The sequence below is a fragment of the Penicillium psychrofluorescens genome (genome assembly GCF_964197705.1).
Source record: "Penicillium psychrofluorescens genome assembly, chromosome: 5".
Lineage (NCBI taxonomy): Eukaryota > Fungi > Ascomycota > Eurotiomycetes > Eurotiales > Aspergillaceae > Penicillium > Penicillium psychrofluorescens.
The window spans coordinates 1,848,347-1,864,051 of NC_133443.1; the positions used below are offsets into that span (position 1 = coordinate 1,848,347).

Genomic DNA, 15,705 nt, shown 5'->3' on the forward strand with positions numbered 1-15,705 from the left:
GCGAATAGATGGGTCTGCCAGTATGGTGAGAAATGGTTCTGTTCAGAGAAGAGAGGAGAGTGTTACCCATATTCCTTAGCCCACTGCTGCAATTGAAGGTGCGGTTTAGAGACTGGCATCTAGGTGAATCTATCAGAATCAGACACCTCAACGTTGATTTTCTGCGCACAAGATGCAAGTTGCCTAGCAGAGGCACCGTCGGTGGGCCAGGTGGGTATCCAGCAGGCCTAGAGCCAACCTTGGCTAGCTTAAGGAATAGCAAGACAGATGCTGCTAGCAGAAGAAACAAAGTGAACAACAGACTAATCATCGTGCCGTTTTGGGTCGTCGTACGTTGAACGTTGAAGTGACTTGACGGAAAAGCTGGTCAATGTGCATCTGGCTAGATTTTGAGTGAAGGGGAGACTGACTTGATAGATGGCACAGTCCGCGCTCGGTCAGACTTATAGGTCGTTACAACTAGGGCGTGTAGCTACTCTACTCTCCTTTAAGCTCTTACGTCCACAACAACTACATCCTTTAACAGGCGTTTCGGCAACACGAGTGGGGGGGAAGTGTCAATGCGAGGGAGAATTTTAACGCCTGTAACCCCACCAAGCAGCTAGAACAAATTAGCATCCTGGGGTATCGATGGCTATCCACGGCTATACCTAGTTCGGAAAGGGCCCGCCCTTCTCTGGAGTTAAATTTCCAAGCCGAACCCGGCCTCAATTAGGGGGTTTTATGCGGTCTCGGGCTGCGAACAGACGGGTTCGGGCTCGATTTTGCATCCTCAGCCTCCTCGGCTACCCTGCTACCTTCCACCCAATTAGGTATCTTGACAAGTTACCCGAGGATCAGAGACACTCGCGAAAATGGCGGCAACACTTGTAAGCCAAGCAATAGTTCACCCAGGACATCATATAGTATTCTCTGGGAGTACCTTCTGTCTCACCAAGTGTTCGGAAAATGGGAGACCATGTGATGCCCCGCAAGCTCTGGGAGCATGAAAACATCCAGAGTACAGAAATGTACAAGTTCATGCAGGTTGTCAATACACGAAATGGCACCCAGCTAGAGGTAAAGCTACAATTTTGGCGTCCGGCTTATGGCTGAATGGTACACTCTAATGCATTTTCAGACTTTCACCGAGTTCTACGAGTATTCCACACGTAATCGCTCTGCCTTCTACGCCCAGCTGTTCGACTGGGCCAACATTATCCACTCGGGCTTTTACTCCAGCGTGGTCGATGAAGCCGCGCCGATCGATAGCGTGCCTCGTTGGTTCTCAGGCGTGCGTCTGAACTGGGCTGAGAACATACTCTACTCTCGCGGCGCCTCTGATGCACAGGACCATGACGGAGTCAGCGGTAAAGAGGACGATAAGATTGCCATCACAGCGATACGAGAGGGAAACAAAGAGAAACGCAACGTGTCGTGGGGTGAGCTGCGTCGCGATTCCTCTTGTTTAGCTGCAGCACTCGCTGCGCGTGGTGTGCACGAGGGAGACCGCATCGTCGTCATCGGCGCCAACTCGTACAGCACCTTGCTTGTGTTCTTGGCTACAACATGGCTTGGTGCAGTCTTTGCGAGCTCGTCTACCGACATGGGACTTAGCGGAATCTTACAAAGAGCTGTCCAGATCAACCCCAAGGCAAGCTCCCCTTTGTGTGCCCCCCTTGCAACTTTGGACTGTGGAGAAGAGGCTGACCCTCCCGATCATAGTTTGTCTTCTTCGACGACGCAGCTGTGTATAACGGCCGGACCTGGGACCTTCGAGACAAAATGGCCGGCACTGTTGATGGTCTGAAACAGTGCTCTAATTTTGCAAAGCTCATTGCTGTCCCCCGGTTTGAGCAGCCTTTGGATGTGTCCGGCATTGCTGGAGTCGACACATGGTCATCAATCGTAGACTCATCAGCCGCCGCCCACGAGCAAAAAGCGCCACCTTTTGCCCGCATTCCATTCCACGCACCTTTTCTGATATGCTACTCCTCGGGGACTACAGGCATCCCAAAGGCAATTGTACACACCGTCGGAGGCGTGATCCTAAACGTCACCAAGGAGGAGCGGTTGAACCACCGCACATCCGCTGACACTGTTGCTCTGCAATTCACCACGACCAGCTGGATAATGTATGTGCTTCAAGTGGCTGGATTGCTCATGGGTGCTCGGCTGGTCTTGTACGACGGATCTCCGATGTGGCCCGATTTGAAGGTGCTTGTTGAGATACTCGGCGAGCAGCGCGTCACCAAGTTTGGAACTAGTCCGCGCTGGTTTAGCGAGCTTGCCACGAATCTCATCGCGCCGCGAGACATTGTCAACCTCGATAGTCTGCAGATTATCACTAGTACAGGGATGCCGCTAGCAGACCGTTTGTTCGAATGGGTTTACGACGTTGCCTTTCCCCCGCGTGTACAGCTCATCAACATGTCGGGAGGTACTGATATTGTGCGTGAATGATTGCATCGCCCCTTTGCTGTCTCTTGTTTTCCATTCATCTGACAAAGTCATACAGGCAGGGTGCTTCGGGACCGGCAACCCGCTCAGCCCCGTATTCGTGGGCGGCACTCAAGGTCCGTCACTCGGGGTGCCGATCGCCATATATGACGCCAGTATTTCCGGCGGCATAGGGGCACCTGTGCCCCTCGGAACGCCTGGTGAGCTTGTTGCCACAGCCGCATTCGTTAACATGCCGTGCTTCTTCTGGGGCGACTCGGCCGATTCCAGTTCTGCCAGTGTCGCTCCCCCGGGATCTCGATACCACTCATCATACTTCGCGCGGTTCGACCATGTCTGGACGCAGGGAGACTTTTGTATTGTCTATCCAAAAACTCGCAATATCCACTTCATGGGCCGAGCGGACGGTGTTCTCAACCCATCTGGCGTACGGTTCGGAAGCTCGGAAATCTATTCGGTGATCGATGCACATTTCTCGGACCGAATCACCGATAGCCTGTGCGTTGGACAGAGAAGACCTACCGACCTTGACGAGAGTGTCATGCTTTTCGTACTCATGCGGAATGGCCAGATCTTGGACAAAAACCTGGTGAATGACATTAAAGCCGCGATAGCAAAAGAGCTCAGCAAAAGACATGTACCCAAGTACATCTTTGAGGTGCCCGAGTTGCCAGTAAGTGCCGCTTTGAATGCGCTTTTCCCTGGCTTTACAGTGTCCCGCATTCTTTGACAAGAGACTTGTTATATGGAAACTCGGACTCGCTTACACCAAATACAGATCACGGTAAACCAAAAGAAGGTCGAACTACCCGTCAAACAGATCGTGTCCGGCCAACCTGTTCGATCGAGCGGGACGCTTCTGAACCCTCAGAGTCTCGACTACTTTCATCAATTCGCGCAGGTCGAGAAGCTGGAAAAGCCTTCAAGTAAGCTGTAACAGAAGGCTTTGGGGCTATTGTCTGGTCCTATTGTGGAGCCTTGAGTGGCTGAGAGAAAGCATGATTGTCTATCCATCGCCCAATATAGATGCAGTTGGATCGCCCAACGGCTCAAGGCCACACTTAGCTGCACCCTGGGCGGGGAGGTGAACACAATGCGAGTATGTGTCGTCCCTCGACATGATAGAAAAAGCATATAGACGTAATAGATTTATCACCTAACATATCTAGCTTCTTCGATTTTCCACATCTTCACAAGCCCCTATAGCACACATCAGATCCTCCCCAGTGAGGCATCTTCGCTTGCACGGACAATCGATTCTCTACGCAGAACTAGGACGCGTAATCTGTTGTTGAGGCAGTGAGCGGTGGCCTACTTGTGACCCTAACGAGGCATGCCTCAGCAGGACAAACTCACCGGATACACTTCCATGCTACTTATGCGAGGCTGGGCCGCAGAGGAACCAGAAGATCCGAGCTTCACGTGGGCCACAAATGCAGCGTCCTTGCTCTCTGCCTCGGAGAAATTCATTCGCACAGACCCGAAAAGGACCAGCTCTTCAGTGTCTCCATGGCCTGCAAAAACCTTGGAGAGAGTGTGTTTCCTTGCTGTCACTTTACCCCAAGAATTTTCTCGGCTCTTGGATATTTCTACGGTAAACGATTAGTTACGTATTATGAACCGGGGGAATGACAGTGGAATCGTTTGGTACCCGTGGAGCCTTTGAACGTCCCACTGGGTGAGAATAGTAGGGCGTCTTCGGAAAAGATCTCAGTCGCCATGATCTGGCCGACGTCTGACTGCTTTGAGTCTGCGAGCTCATAAAACCTTGCGATAAGATCTTTGGTGTCACCAGTAATCTGATCGGACATCCATTTCGTGTTCTCCGTAACGTAACTCATGTTTGCTTTGGTAACCGGGTTCCAGGAGAGTGGAAGAGGGTATGTTCTGTATGTGAAAGCAGTAAGTTGAGATAATCGCCATGCGCGCCCGAGATATGTATTAGCGGCCGGTGTGGGGAAAGGATTGTAGCATGCCCTGCCAAGGGGAATGCAAGCCGTGAGTCATCAGTCAGCCTACAATCCTATTGATTCCTGGAGCGATCCAACCGGGACGCTTCATACTCGGGGTCGGCTGTCGGCTTCGGGGGGAACGCGTAGGTTGCGTCACCACGTCAGCTTCTCTAGGAAAGCGTGGACTGACTATATTAAGTGACTACCACCATCGAGCACACAAGTCCGCATGAAAACAGATACCATTCAAGCTTTTGAACCCCCAAGAAACATACGATCTACTCAGCGAGTCCAAACATGTCTCCGTCGGCCGTTGCGGACTTTGACGAGCCCAGTGCCAAGGTGCTGAGCCCGGCTTCACTGGCACATGTTGTTCTACGCACCGCCAACCTGGAGCGCATGGTGGATTTCTACACCACCTTTCTCGGCGGTACTGTCACCTACGGCAATGAGGTGATCTCGTTCATTCGGTATGACGACGAGCACCACCGTATAGCTCTCATCGGGATACCCTCCACAGAGCCTAAGAAGCCTACGAGCTGCGGCCTGGAGCACATTGCCTTCACCTTCAACTCCCTATCCGACCTGCTAGCGTCCTACCGCCACCGGAAAGCTCGTAACATCGCCCCGGTCTGGTGCGTCAACCACGGCCCTACCACCAGCATCTACTACAAGGACCCGGACGGCAACATGCTCGAGACGCAGGTGGACAATTTCGACACGGTGGACGACGCAAATGCCTTCATGATGAGTAAAGCGTTTGCCGAGAATCCCATCGGCACCGACTTTGACGCAGAGGAGTTGATCCAGGCCATCAGCAGGGGCGAGGACGAGCGTGTCCTGAAGAAGCGACGCGAGATTGGGCCACGAGCGTTGCCGGATTTATCAAGCATGTAAAGATCCAATCAACATGGCTGTGCCACGACTGTTGTTTGTTTTCTTCTCCTCATGCTTTCTAATTTGCCCTCCTTTAAGCAAAATATCGCCTCTGGTCGGTGCAACTTGCCACGGCCAACAGAGCTTGTAGCATGACGCCTTTACCCATGGTCAAGCCCAGCCTATTCTTCCCCGCATTCTGCACATGAATAGCGTCGCATGCGCGGAACATTTTACGGGATGACTTCTGCTATGTATCCACACTTGTGTACTGATTTGATTAGCCCGTAGTTGGTCCAGATTACATGAAGTGCTGGCTGGGTCCCGGGTTCGGCTTCGGCTTCAGCGCGCCTCCTCATTGGGCCGGGTTCGGGCTCCTTGGCGGTGGGCTCAGGCTGAGCAGACGTGATGAAATCAGAGCAGGATCTATAGCGAAGTATGGCGTGTGTGTGTGTGTGTGTGTTTTGAAGTGGTGGGCAATATTGAAGAAATATATATGAGAATTGGTTTTGAGAGCCTCTTCGCGCGCTCTATTTACTGGCTGTAGTTGGTCACGCAGTTTTCCCCTTCACATTCTTATTCTGCCTATGATAGCAGTATATGTTGAAGAAGATATATACATATACAGCTTATGCTGTGGCAGAAATCCTTTCCGATGTCGTTGCGCGCGATAAAAAAAAATATACATCGCCTGAAACCAAAGCCCTGAATTCCTTCTGCAACAATTCTGTGATCAGAAAATGAATCCCGTGTCAGCCGCTTGCTTGTTCAATAGTTGCGTCCATCTAACCCACAGAAACCCAATCTCCCAGCCAGTTAATATGTGATGCTTCGTCATTAGAAGGTGGCGCCAAGAGGCTAACTAGATCTGCGTAGAGAGCCTGGCCCTGCTGGGAACCCCCAATGTCGAAGTCCACACTGGCCGGCCCCATACGGAGCCCGACTGGGGTCTCTGCATCCGCCTGTGGAGGCAGGGTCCCAAGCCCTTCAACCGTGGTGCTGACGGGGTCTATAGGCTGCTCGTGGGTGGCGACGGCATCACGGTTGATCGCGTCTGGTGTCTCTAGCGTATCGTTCCCTGTACCTGGGTGGCCTTGCCGCGGTGCGGATGCTGTTGTCGCGGTATGATTAGAAGCGGGTGGATTTGGGAGCCTCTGGCTAGCGCAGCTCCGAGCGTTATTCTGCATGTCTGTTACCCTCCGTGCCTGTCGAACAAACTCAGCCGTCTTGGTGAAAGCTGTTTCTCCAGATGTTATGTATTCGAGACGCCCAAAAAATCCAACCACAGTCTCCATTAGGGCAATATCGCTCTGCGTCGACTTGCTTGGTGGGTTTGATACAATGTTGATGAAGATGGTGGTGAGGGCAGTAAATGGATAGTAGAAAACGAGCCTACCAAAGCACATATAGTTAGAGCGGATCAGAAATACATGCGGAAGACAACTTGGGTCAACGAAAAGCTCCGATACACAAAGTAAGTTGGCACCAGCATAGGATACTGGAGGTCAGAGAGGTTTGACACGCCAACGTGTGGTTCGACCGAGTGTAGATTGTGGACGAAGAGTGGAAAACATACCATGCAGGACTGAAACTCTCAAAATCAAGGTGTTTTGTGAGCAACGCTATACACCTGGCGGCCTCTATATGCGACACGTGCGACTTTGAGTCGATGAGGTGCTCCAGGCTGTTATGGTCTTGGGTGAATATGGGCGTAAAGCGTCGATAGATCGCGCACAGTACGTAGTAGTACGATGCATGTAGGACGACAATCTGGTCTCGGGACAGCCCATGCGCGTCCGGCATCCGGTTTAGGTGTTTGCCAGGCCGAATGTCATCCGGTATCGAATGCACCCAAGCCTGCAGGTCCCTCAGCAGGCCGTTGAGACTCAGGACAAGCTGAGAGGAGGGCGTGTACAGCGCCGTTGCCGAGTACAGCATGCGCGAGACTTTGCCACCGATGCGCGAGAGCTTGGTGAAACACAGGAAGAAATCAAAGGGGGGACTTCCTGCCGGTGCCCTAGGGGTGTCCATTCCCCGTTGGATGATGCCGACGTCGCGTGGGAAACAGGCGCTCACTTCCTCGTCGTAGATGACGCACGGCCGGCCGCACCGCAGACCAATCATCTTATCCAGGCAGTATATGACCCAAAATACTCTGTTTCTCTCGCGCTTCTCGCTCTCAGTAAGATCCCACTCGGGTGGCGGATGGCGGTTGAGGGCGAGGCTCTGCGCAAGCCGCGAGGCTATCGAAGAGAGCGTGTATTCGAGCCGCTGCGGGCTCGACAGCCCTTGGGCGAAAATGGTCATGACGGCTACGGCCTGTATAGCCATGAGGTCGGTAGCGCCGTGCAGGATGCGGGACTCGAACGACAAGGCATTCTGAAAGTAGCCCCAGGCCTCCCGCCCTGATGTCTTGAACGCCTCGGCGGTCTCCTCGGAAAGCGTGGCACGGCAGCCGGATGCCAGCACAGCACTATATAAAGCTTTCCATGAACAGGTGGAGGCTGGAGACTGACCTGCTCGCACTGCCGCCAGCTGGGTGAGGAAGGTATCGCGGTCGAGGACCGGGAATATGACCTGGACGGTCGAGAAATACGCTTCCACATAAACCATGGCCTGCGCGGCGGGGAGTTCCTGGGCAATGTCTCTAGTGCTGGCGCTGACGCTAGACGGCGTCAGCAGTGCCAGGGGCAGGTCCTGGGGGATACACTTGGGCTGGCGGATGTGGCTGAGGATTCCGTTGCGGATGTCCTGGATGGTCTCACAGAGGACATCGGACTCGGCCACGTTGTCGCGCACCCAGTTGAGGCCCAGATCGGAGACGGTGGAGATGCCCGACGACGGGCCTGTGTACTCTTCGCCGTCGCTGGCACGCACCCAAAGAGCCGGGTTGCGGTCCTTGAGGCACTCCATGTCGTCGCCGTCGAGGATCTTCTCGAGCAGGTTGTCGTACTGCTGGCTGGCTCCGGAGCTGGTAGGCGTCTCGAGCATCTGTCCCGATTCGTACGACAGCCTCGGCGAGAGAATGCCGCCTGCCATGTTGACCGGCTCTATCTCCATCGGGTCCGGGTCCATCGGCCGCCAGCAGGATGGGTTGGGGCCGGGAATCTGCATCTGCGGTAATGTCGCCGGCTGGTCCGCACGCAACAGTGACCGGGTCTCTGCTGGCTGGCGACGGCGGACCGTGGACGGTGAGTCGGTGGAGGGCATGCCGGCCTCGGTCCAGCGCCGAGTGCGCCGCTCGCCGGCGTAGGTGCAGTTGCTCGACCGCTGTCGGCAATTCTGACAGACTGGCCGCGTTCGATCGCACTTGATCTTGCGCGTACGACAGGCCTTGCAGGCCATGCTTGCGAGCTTTCTCGAGCCTGGTTGCAGCGGGATTTTGTTGTCAGGGTTTAGCAAGCGTGGAGCGGTAAAAGGTGGCCGTGCCGGGACGAGAACAGCACAATTTCCAGGCGTGGAGACAGGCAGCGGTCCCTGAGAAAACGCTTAGGCCTTGGGGACTCCCTGGTGTTGACGAGAGCCAGCAATCCGGGTAGGAGCGTCCATAAGCTTCCCCAGAACCCCAGCGGGACCCAACGCGGGGGTGGGGCCCTTGATGACCGGTGTGGTCTACGGTTGGTGTGAGCGAGCTTCAGCGGGGTTCAGCCACCAACAGATGGCCTATCAGCACGGGAGGCGGGGGATGAAGTGACAATGAGTGGTCGGCGAATCATAAAGCAGTGAGGTGAGGATGAAAATGGGTATCGTGCTGGTGAGTCTTGCTGACTACAGTTGTGTGGTGTCGGGTGGTTTAGCAGACCAATCTCGCCAACAAAGCTTCTCATATTCTCGAAGAGATCTCGCTTTTTAGCCTCAAAACCACTTCAATATGCAGCGTTTTGACGTATGGCTGGTTTCCGAAACATTTACATTAGATTCACCCGCACGGGCTATGCTTACACTTGATCTGGGGTAGTCCTGAGGACCTTGCTTGGGTGTGTCAAATACGCGCGTAGCTTCGCAAATAGGGAGAATTCGCTATTTTAGTAGTCATTTATTGTGAGCTCGGTATTGTCATCCTGACTAATAGAATTCTGCGAATAGAGGCATGGTGGGTAGTTAAAATGACAAAATTAACGCGTTGGGGCGCGAGCGCGATCTAGTAGATTCTAGATACGCTCAACGTGAGCTGTTTCAGTCTTCACCGCAACCAACCCAGCCTCCTGCCCGAAACCAATTGCAACCGCCTTGTCTGCGTTGACATCCAGACCCATGCTCTTCATGGCATTGACACCAGCCAGCGCATCAGGCCCATCGAAGATTTCAGCCACCTCCTCCAGACCTTTCCCTTTAGTCTCCGGGAAGAAGAAGTATATTATAGTTAAGTGGACACCAATAACACAACACCAGACAATGTAGTATCGCCATGAGATCGCATCCATGGCGACGGGATTGGCAAAACTGTTATAAAGGCCGGCCAAACCGCCAGACAATTGGTACAACATCGATGCCTTGGCGCGCAGCGAATACTGGACGACTTCCATAATATAGGTTGGCGAGACGGGAGAGAACATGTGGTAGCACGCATTGAAGATGAAGATCATCAAGAGGACTGCAGCAGCGAAGCCCCTATCCTTGAAGTCTCGTTCTTCGTTGATTGCTGAGCAAATCGTCCACAGAATGTAGGCAATTCCCATGCCTCCCATGCCCCCAAGGAACAGGCGTCGTCGACCAGCACGATCCACTAGAGTCGCGAAAACAGTGGCTGACAGAAAGCTCCAGACGGATAAACATGCGTTGATGACCAGTTGGATCTTGGGGTTGGTGACGTTGATCGTATCGAGCACCTTGGACAGATAGTAAGAGGTGAGTCCGTTGCCGGCCCACTGGAGCATGGCTGGGATATAGAGAGCTAAGAAGAGACGGTGACGGTTGCCTGGCGTGGCCAGTCACTCTTTCCAGTGAGAGAGCTTCTGCGCCTTCTCGACCTCCAAAGTCGCTGTGATCTCTGCCATTTCGAACCGCACAAGACGTGAATTCGGGTCGCCGTACCCATGATATTTGGTGAGGACATCCAACGCTTCCTGCCGGCGTCCCTGGTAGATGAGCCATCTCGGAGACTCCGGGGCGAACAGACTCAGGACGACTTGGATGAAGGAGAAGAGAGACTGCAGGATACTGGGGATGCGCCAGCTCCAGGACGAGTCCGTCATCTGGAAGGTGCCATAGGTAACCCAGGCCGCAATCAAAGAACCCAGTGACCATGTGCACAAATAGAACGAGACAAGAATACCACGATGTGTTGGGTAAGCACATTCGGAGAGCAGGGGTGGTGCCGCAGTGGCTACAATGCCCAGTCCAAAGCCGATGACGAAGCGAGAAGCGACAAACATACCGTAGTTGACAGCGGCTGTTTGAAGAATGGAGCCGATGATAACAGTGGTAGCTCCCCCGCAGATGGGATAGCGACGGCCAAACCTTTCACAGAGTTGTGAGGAGACCAGAACCGAGATGAGCGTTCCTCCAGTCGGGCCAAAGGTCATCGCTCCAAGGCGAGTACCCGTCGGTTCACCGAAATATTTCTGCCACTGAGGAAGCGACTGCATGCCGTTCAGCATGCTACCGTCGTAGCCAGCGGCGACCTGGGAGAGTAGAGCACACAACAGCAAAGTGTTCAGCTTGAGAAGGGTGCCGTCCTTCCAAAAGGGCTTGCGGTCATTGGGAACAACATCTTTCAGCGCAAGCCCTTCGAAGTTTTCAGAGTCTGTGAGCATTGTAGCTAGAATCGTATGAGAGAGTGAAGCACGCGTGGAGCCACGTTCAGATCAAGAGAGGTAAGGTTCAGCCTGTCGGTCTTATAGTGCGACTACCCCGGAATATTGCGAGTCCGGGGATGCCAATGGCTTGTCACGCCTCTCACGGTTGATACGATGCAGTCTAGCAGCGACTCTTAGACCGCGAAATTTTCTGGCGCTCATCCCGCACGGACGGGGAACGGTCGATTGAATCCCAGCGTGAGGTTGTTTCCCCATGTCGGTTAAATTCAGCCACAGACCAGAATTCGGCGGGATAGTGCGAGACCGGCCACCAAGTCGGCCGGCGGGCGATCTCGCTCCGCGCTCACTCGCCCGCCGTCCGCTGGAATGGAGGGCTGCTTGGCGCCCTATCAGGAATAAATGGGAGATAGTGGAGAGCTCTATTTCTGTCAGTGGTGGCAGTTATTTATTTAACAGTCAATCGATGCACAAGTACCAAAAACAAAACGGAAAATAGACCGGCTCTTGGTTCTTCCTCCCCCATGATTTCCAACGATACTTCCTCAACCACGGAAGTTTCCCGAGCCGGATCAGAGGAGGGAGGGTGCAAATCTCCTCAGAGTGATATAACTGTCCCAGATTCCCAGTCCTCAGACATGATGCCCCTGGCATCGGTCCCGGCAGATGAGTGGCGGAAAATGCAGCGAACACTGCTCGAGCTGTTCTCCGAAAACATCCTAGCTAAAATGCTAAGGGTGGCGGTCGAGGCGCTAGAGAATAATGTATGGATGCTCATGACTATGGCTGTGGAGTCAATGTGGTTCAATTCTAACATCTTCCTTCCATTTTAGGTTCCACCGACAGTCTATCCCGAATTTGTGCCGCAGCATGGCGACAGTGCAGGAAAGTACTTCCTGCGGGACGCTGACTTTTGGACATGCGGCTTCTTCCCGGGAATTCTGTACCTGTTGAGGGAACGGGCAGTGAGATATCCTCAAGTCTTCCCATACCTCGGCCATGAGGGTACAAGAGTACCTGTGTCGAGCTCGTCCCTGCGACACCAACTAGCCGAGCTCTGCTGCAGCTGGACTGGCCCAGTTAAAGCCATGATGTCGCGCACAGATACCCATGATATGGGGTTCATCATCCAGCCCTCTCTCCAGAAAGATTGGGAGTTGACCAGCAATGAGGATAGCCTGCATGCTGTTCTGACTGCTGCTCGCAGCCTAGCTAGTCGGTACGTGCCTCAGGTCGGGGTCATCCGCAGCTGGAATATCCTGCGACAAACGGATGTCTTAATTGCAAGCATGACAGATGATTGTCTGGTTATTATCGACAGCATGATGAATCTGGATTTGCTATATTACGCATCCAAGCATCTCGCAGACTCCAGCCTCGCAGAGATTGCCACCACACACGCGCGTACTCTCCTAAAATCACTGCTGAGACCAGAGCCTACCCCTGTGGGCAACGATAGGAGCTACAAGAACCCATTATATTCCACTTTCCATGTTGTCAACTTCGATCCCCACTCCGGGGGCATTAAGCAGCACCGCACAGCCCAGGGATATCGAGCCGACTCGACTTGGGCGCGCGGCCAGGCATGGGCAATTTTTGGCTACGCCAAAACGTACAACTGGACCAAGGATAAAGACTTTCTTGCCGCAGCATGTGGTCTAGCAGACTATTTCCTGTGGAGACTTGAGACTGCACCCCTCTGCGTAGAGCAGCCCGCTGTTGGTGGTGAGCTTGATTGCCAGAAGAAAATCGGTCGGTACGTACCTTTGTGGGACTTTGATGCCCCAATTGAGGATGAAAGCATGCCTTTGCGAGATTCTTCTGCTGGTGTTATTGCCGCCAACGGTATGATGCTTCTTTCGCAGTCACTGGCGGTGCTCGGGGACACGGCCCTAGCAGAGCAATATCAGCTGGCCGCGATGAGGATAGTGTCTGATACAATAGAATTATCTCTTTCAAGGGAACGAGCGCAGTTGGCTGGGGATCCACAAAACGAAAACATTATTACCGTCGAAGACGTGGTGAACGGACAACGGTTTGACTCCATTTTGAAGAATGCAACGGCAAATCACAATTCCCAGAGTCATGATCATTACAGTGATCACGGGCTAGTATACGCGGACTATTATCTTTTGGAATTTGGGAATCAGTTGTTGAGAATGGGCCTAGCATAGATTCTGTCTAGATAGAATATTGAACGGTCTACATCAGTTGTGTCAAATTAGAGAAAAATCATCTTTTATGAGGCTTACTGAATATAAGCAACATCAGACGCAAAATATGCGTTGTTTAGACTAATAATTCGGTCCATCTCCGAGTACTGCTGATCTAGCAAAATTGACGTGACCGCGGTCAATTCGTCTGGACTCCCTGTGTTGTAGCTCAACTGGGCAGGAACAGAGTTTAATGCCATTTGATGATGCTGCCCAGGATCGACGTCTACTGGATTCAGTATATCTGGTCTTCGGCCGCTAATGAATTGGGAGTGGTTAAAGAAGCCATCCGTTGAAGCGTCACCACCGTAAGGTGTCTTGTTTGCAGAATGCTGAATGCCTTGTCCAGGAGAAGGTAAACGTATTGCTGGATCATGGGATGCACTATTTGGGGCCTCGATGTGAGGCGCAGATGTTTGGTTTATATATCTCTGTTGGCTCAGAGGTGGCCCAGTCCATTCAATTTCATTTGAATATCCCAAGACATCCAGTTTGAATGTTATATCGTTTTGACATTTGTCGTATATGTCATTAAGTTGACTGAAATATTTGGCTGCCGAGTTTTTGCGGCTGGTAGTTGACTCCCGATTCTGACTTGACCATCGAGTTGACATGATGTCGAGGAATTTCATGAGCGTTTCATAATCGGCAGGAAGCTCTTGTGTTTTGTAGTAACGCCAGTGCACTGCAGATGAGAATGGTATGTTAGTGCACTTCTACAAGTGGAAGGCAGAAACGGGAAAAGAATAAACAAACCTAGAAGAACTCTTGCGCTGACAAAAACGCAAAAGGCGAACTGATTATCCACAATACTCCGCGGGTGTGAGTTGTCCAGGAATTTCTGGGTGATGTTGGCCGTCTCACTGGCAGCTGTTTCGCATGTTTCTGCACTGGACAAGATTGGGAGTTTCACCACTTCCAGCCATTCCAAGGGAGGATAGGCAATTCGCTGGTGAAGGAGAATCATAGATGTATTATGGGTGATGTGTGCCAACGTCAGGTTCGGATCCATCGTCACCACAGCCGGCTGACGAGATATGTTTGCCTCTTTCCATTTTTGGGGCAAGAACATTTTCCAACTATTGTTTTTTCTGTGAGAAACAATATCGGGATGAGGGGATTCGTGTACCTACCTAACGAGGCGTAAATCCAACTCCTTGAACCGCATGAGCCAGCTACCCATTTCCTGTCGGTCGCGATAATTGATCTTTTGCTGTAGAAAAAAAGTCGTTACCCTACTCAGCGACTCCGTGGCTTCAACACGGTAAGCAAATGCACCAACTGTTGACATGTCAACCTTTTCGTCGGATGTCGTTGGAATATGATTGTTTCCTTGCGTTGAAGAGAATCCGTTGTTCGAAGGTTCGGGAGCATTGTAGTCTGTGGGGAGAAAGGCAATGAGCCTTCCGATCTTTCCTGCCGACCGGTCCCAGATGCCAAAGAATGGCGTGGTGACTGCTTCTTCGTTATGCCATAAGCCTCCATCGGCGGGAAGGCGCCGGTGGACATCGTTCGATGTTAAGCTAGTGTTCCATCTACCGAAGGCAGTTAGTTTTTGCGCAGGGCTGCTCTGAAAGAAGAAGCGTACCCAGTCGTGACTGAACAAAATCTGTTGTCTGTTAATATTCTATACACAAGTAATACATGGGGATGTAGGCTCACCTGTCTAGGTTAAAAATGGTCCAAAACACCCGTCGCCTTTCTTCTTCCTCAACCCAGCCTTTGGCTTGGGGGAGAGACGGACGAGGCTGCAGGACCGGACCTTTATCATAGTCTTCTGATTCGACACTCAATTGTAGATATTCAACCGTTCTGGTTAACGAACCAACAATGGGCCATGCACGTGAAACCCTACCGGACCCGATCTATACAAAGTTAACTTCCTGGTCCCCCAGGAACGGAGCCGGGCTCACGCACGTCTTCAAAGCAAATAATAATAAGTGCCTGCAAATTCTCAACATATAAATTATCCATAGCGGTCAAGACAACAATCTTCCGAGATCGCTCGCAGATCTTCTCTATGTCACCTAGATCCGCTATGAGCTCTTGCGGGTATACATGCTTGAGCAATGCAACAACCATTGCGTGAAGAACAATTTCTAAGGCAGGCCTATCGTCTGAATTCTCCAGTCGCCTTCTGAATCTCTTCTCGTGGAAGATTGGAACCCATGGCTGCACTAGATCAAAGAAGAGATCAACAACAGCCTCCATGACCTTTGGCGGTGGTAGTGTGGACGAAGGACCTGGAAGGTCATCTGGTTCGATGACTCTTCTTTCATTTCCTCGTCTGCGTTTTTTCGATGATGTAGACAAAGGCAAGGGCTGCGATAATCGTTCATCCTCGTAATTCACATCCTCCTCAAGGAGTTCGTCAACTGTTTCGGTCCACGATCTTTTCTGTGGGGTGCTGGACTGTAGTTTTCCAAGAAGTAATCCTAGCCCTTCACATAGCGCAGAGGCCAAAGAATT

General features: G+C 52.3%; 7 protein-coding genes across 7 annotated transcripts; 3 read left to right on the forward strand and 4 right to left on the reverse strand.

The window, feature by feature from the left end:
• Positions 1 to 948: 948 nt before the first annotated feature.
• Positions 949 to 3,376, forward strand: PFLUO_LOCUS7966 (uncharacterized protein; the record flags this gene model as incomplete). Its single annotated transcript, XM_073785653.1, has 5 exons — positions 949 to 1,059; positions 1,121 to 1,633; positions 1,705 to 2,430; positions 2,498 to 3,112; positions 3,218 to 3,376. 5 exons carry the CDS (start codon positions 949 to 951, stop codon positions 3,374 to 3,376), a joined length of 2,124 nt encoding a protein of 707 aa, XP_073641988.1.
• A 324-nt stretch (positions 3,377 to 3,700) lies between these two features.
• Positions 3,701 to 4,280, reverse strand: PFLUO_LOCUS7967 (uncharacterized protein; the record flags this gene model as incomplete). Its single annotated transcript, XM_073785655.1, has 3 exons — positions 3,701 to 3,724; positions 3,796 to 4,028; positions 4,091 to 4,280. The coding sequence occupies 3 exons, from the start codon at positions 4,278 to 4,280 to the stop codon at positions 3,701 to 3,703; spliced, it is 447 nt and encodes a 148-aa protein (XP_073641989.1).
• Positions 4,281 to 4,688: 408 nt separating this feature from the next.
• PFLUO_LOCUS7968 (uncharacterized protein) lies at positions 4,689 to 5,288 on the forward strand (the record flags this gene model as incomplete). The annotated part of the gene is made up of 1 exon (XM_073785656.1): positions 4,689 to 5,288. The coding sequence occupies one exon, from the start codon at positions 4,689 to 4,691 to the stop codon at positions 5,286 to 5,288; it is 600 nt and encodes a 199-aa protein (XP_073641990.1).
• Positions 5,289 to 6,052: 764 nt separating this feature from the next.
• PFLUO_LOCUS7969 (uncharacterized protein) lies at positions 6,053 to 8,612 on the reverse strand (the record flags this gene model as incomplete). The annotated part of the gene is made up of 2 exons (XM_073785657.1): positions 6,053 to 6,659; positions 6,898 to 8,612. The coding sequence occupies 2 exons, from the start codon at positions 8,610 to 8,612 to the stop codon at positions 6,053 to 6,055; spliced, it is 2,322 nt and encodes a 773-aa protein (XP_073641991.1).
• An 806-nt stretch (positions 8,613 to 9,418) lies between these two features.
• On the reverse strand, positions 9,419 to 10,144 carry PFLUO_LOCUS7970 (uncharacterized protein; the record flags this gene model as incomplete). The annotated part of the gene is made up of 1 exon (XM_073785658.1): positions 9,419 to 10,144. The coding sequence occupies one exon, from the start codon at positions 10,142 to 10,144 to the stop codon at positions 9,419 to 9,421; it is 726 nt and encodes a 241-aa protein (XP_073641992.1).
• A 54-nt stretch (positions 10,145 to 10,198) lies between these two features.
• PFLUO_LOCUS7971 (uncharacterized protein) lies at positions 10,199 to 11,023 on the reverse strand (the record flags this gene model as incomplete). The annotated part of the gene is made up of 1 exon (XM_073785659.1): positions 10,199 to 11,023. One exon carries the CDS (start codon positions 11,021 to 11,023, stop codon positions 10,199 to 10,201), a length of 825 nt encoding a protein of 274 aa, XP_073641993.1.
• Positions 11,024 to 11,664: 641 nt separating this feature from the next.
• Positions 11,665 to 13,197, forward strand: PFLUO_LOCUS7972 (uncharacterized protein; the record flags this gene model as incomplete). Its single annotated transcript, XM_073785660.1, has 2 exons — positions 11,665 to 11,787; positions 11,857 to 13,197. 2 exons carry the CDS (start codon positions 11,665 to 11,667, stop codon positions 13,195 to 13,197), a joined length of 1,464 nt encoding a protein of 487 aa, XP_073641994.1.
• Positions 13,198 to 15,705: the final 2,508 nt, after the last annotated feature.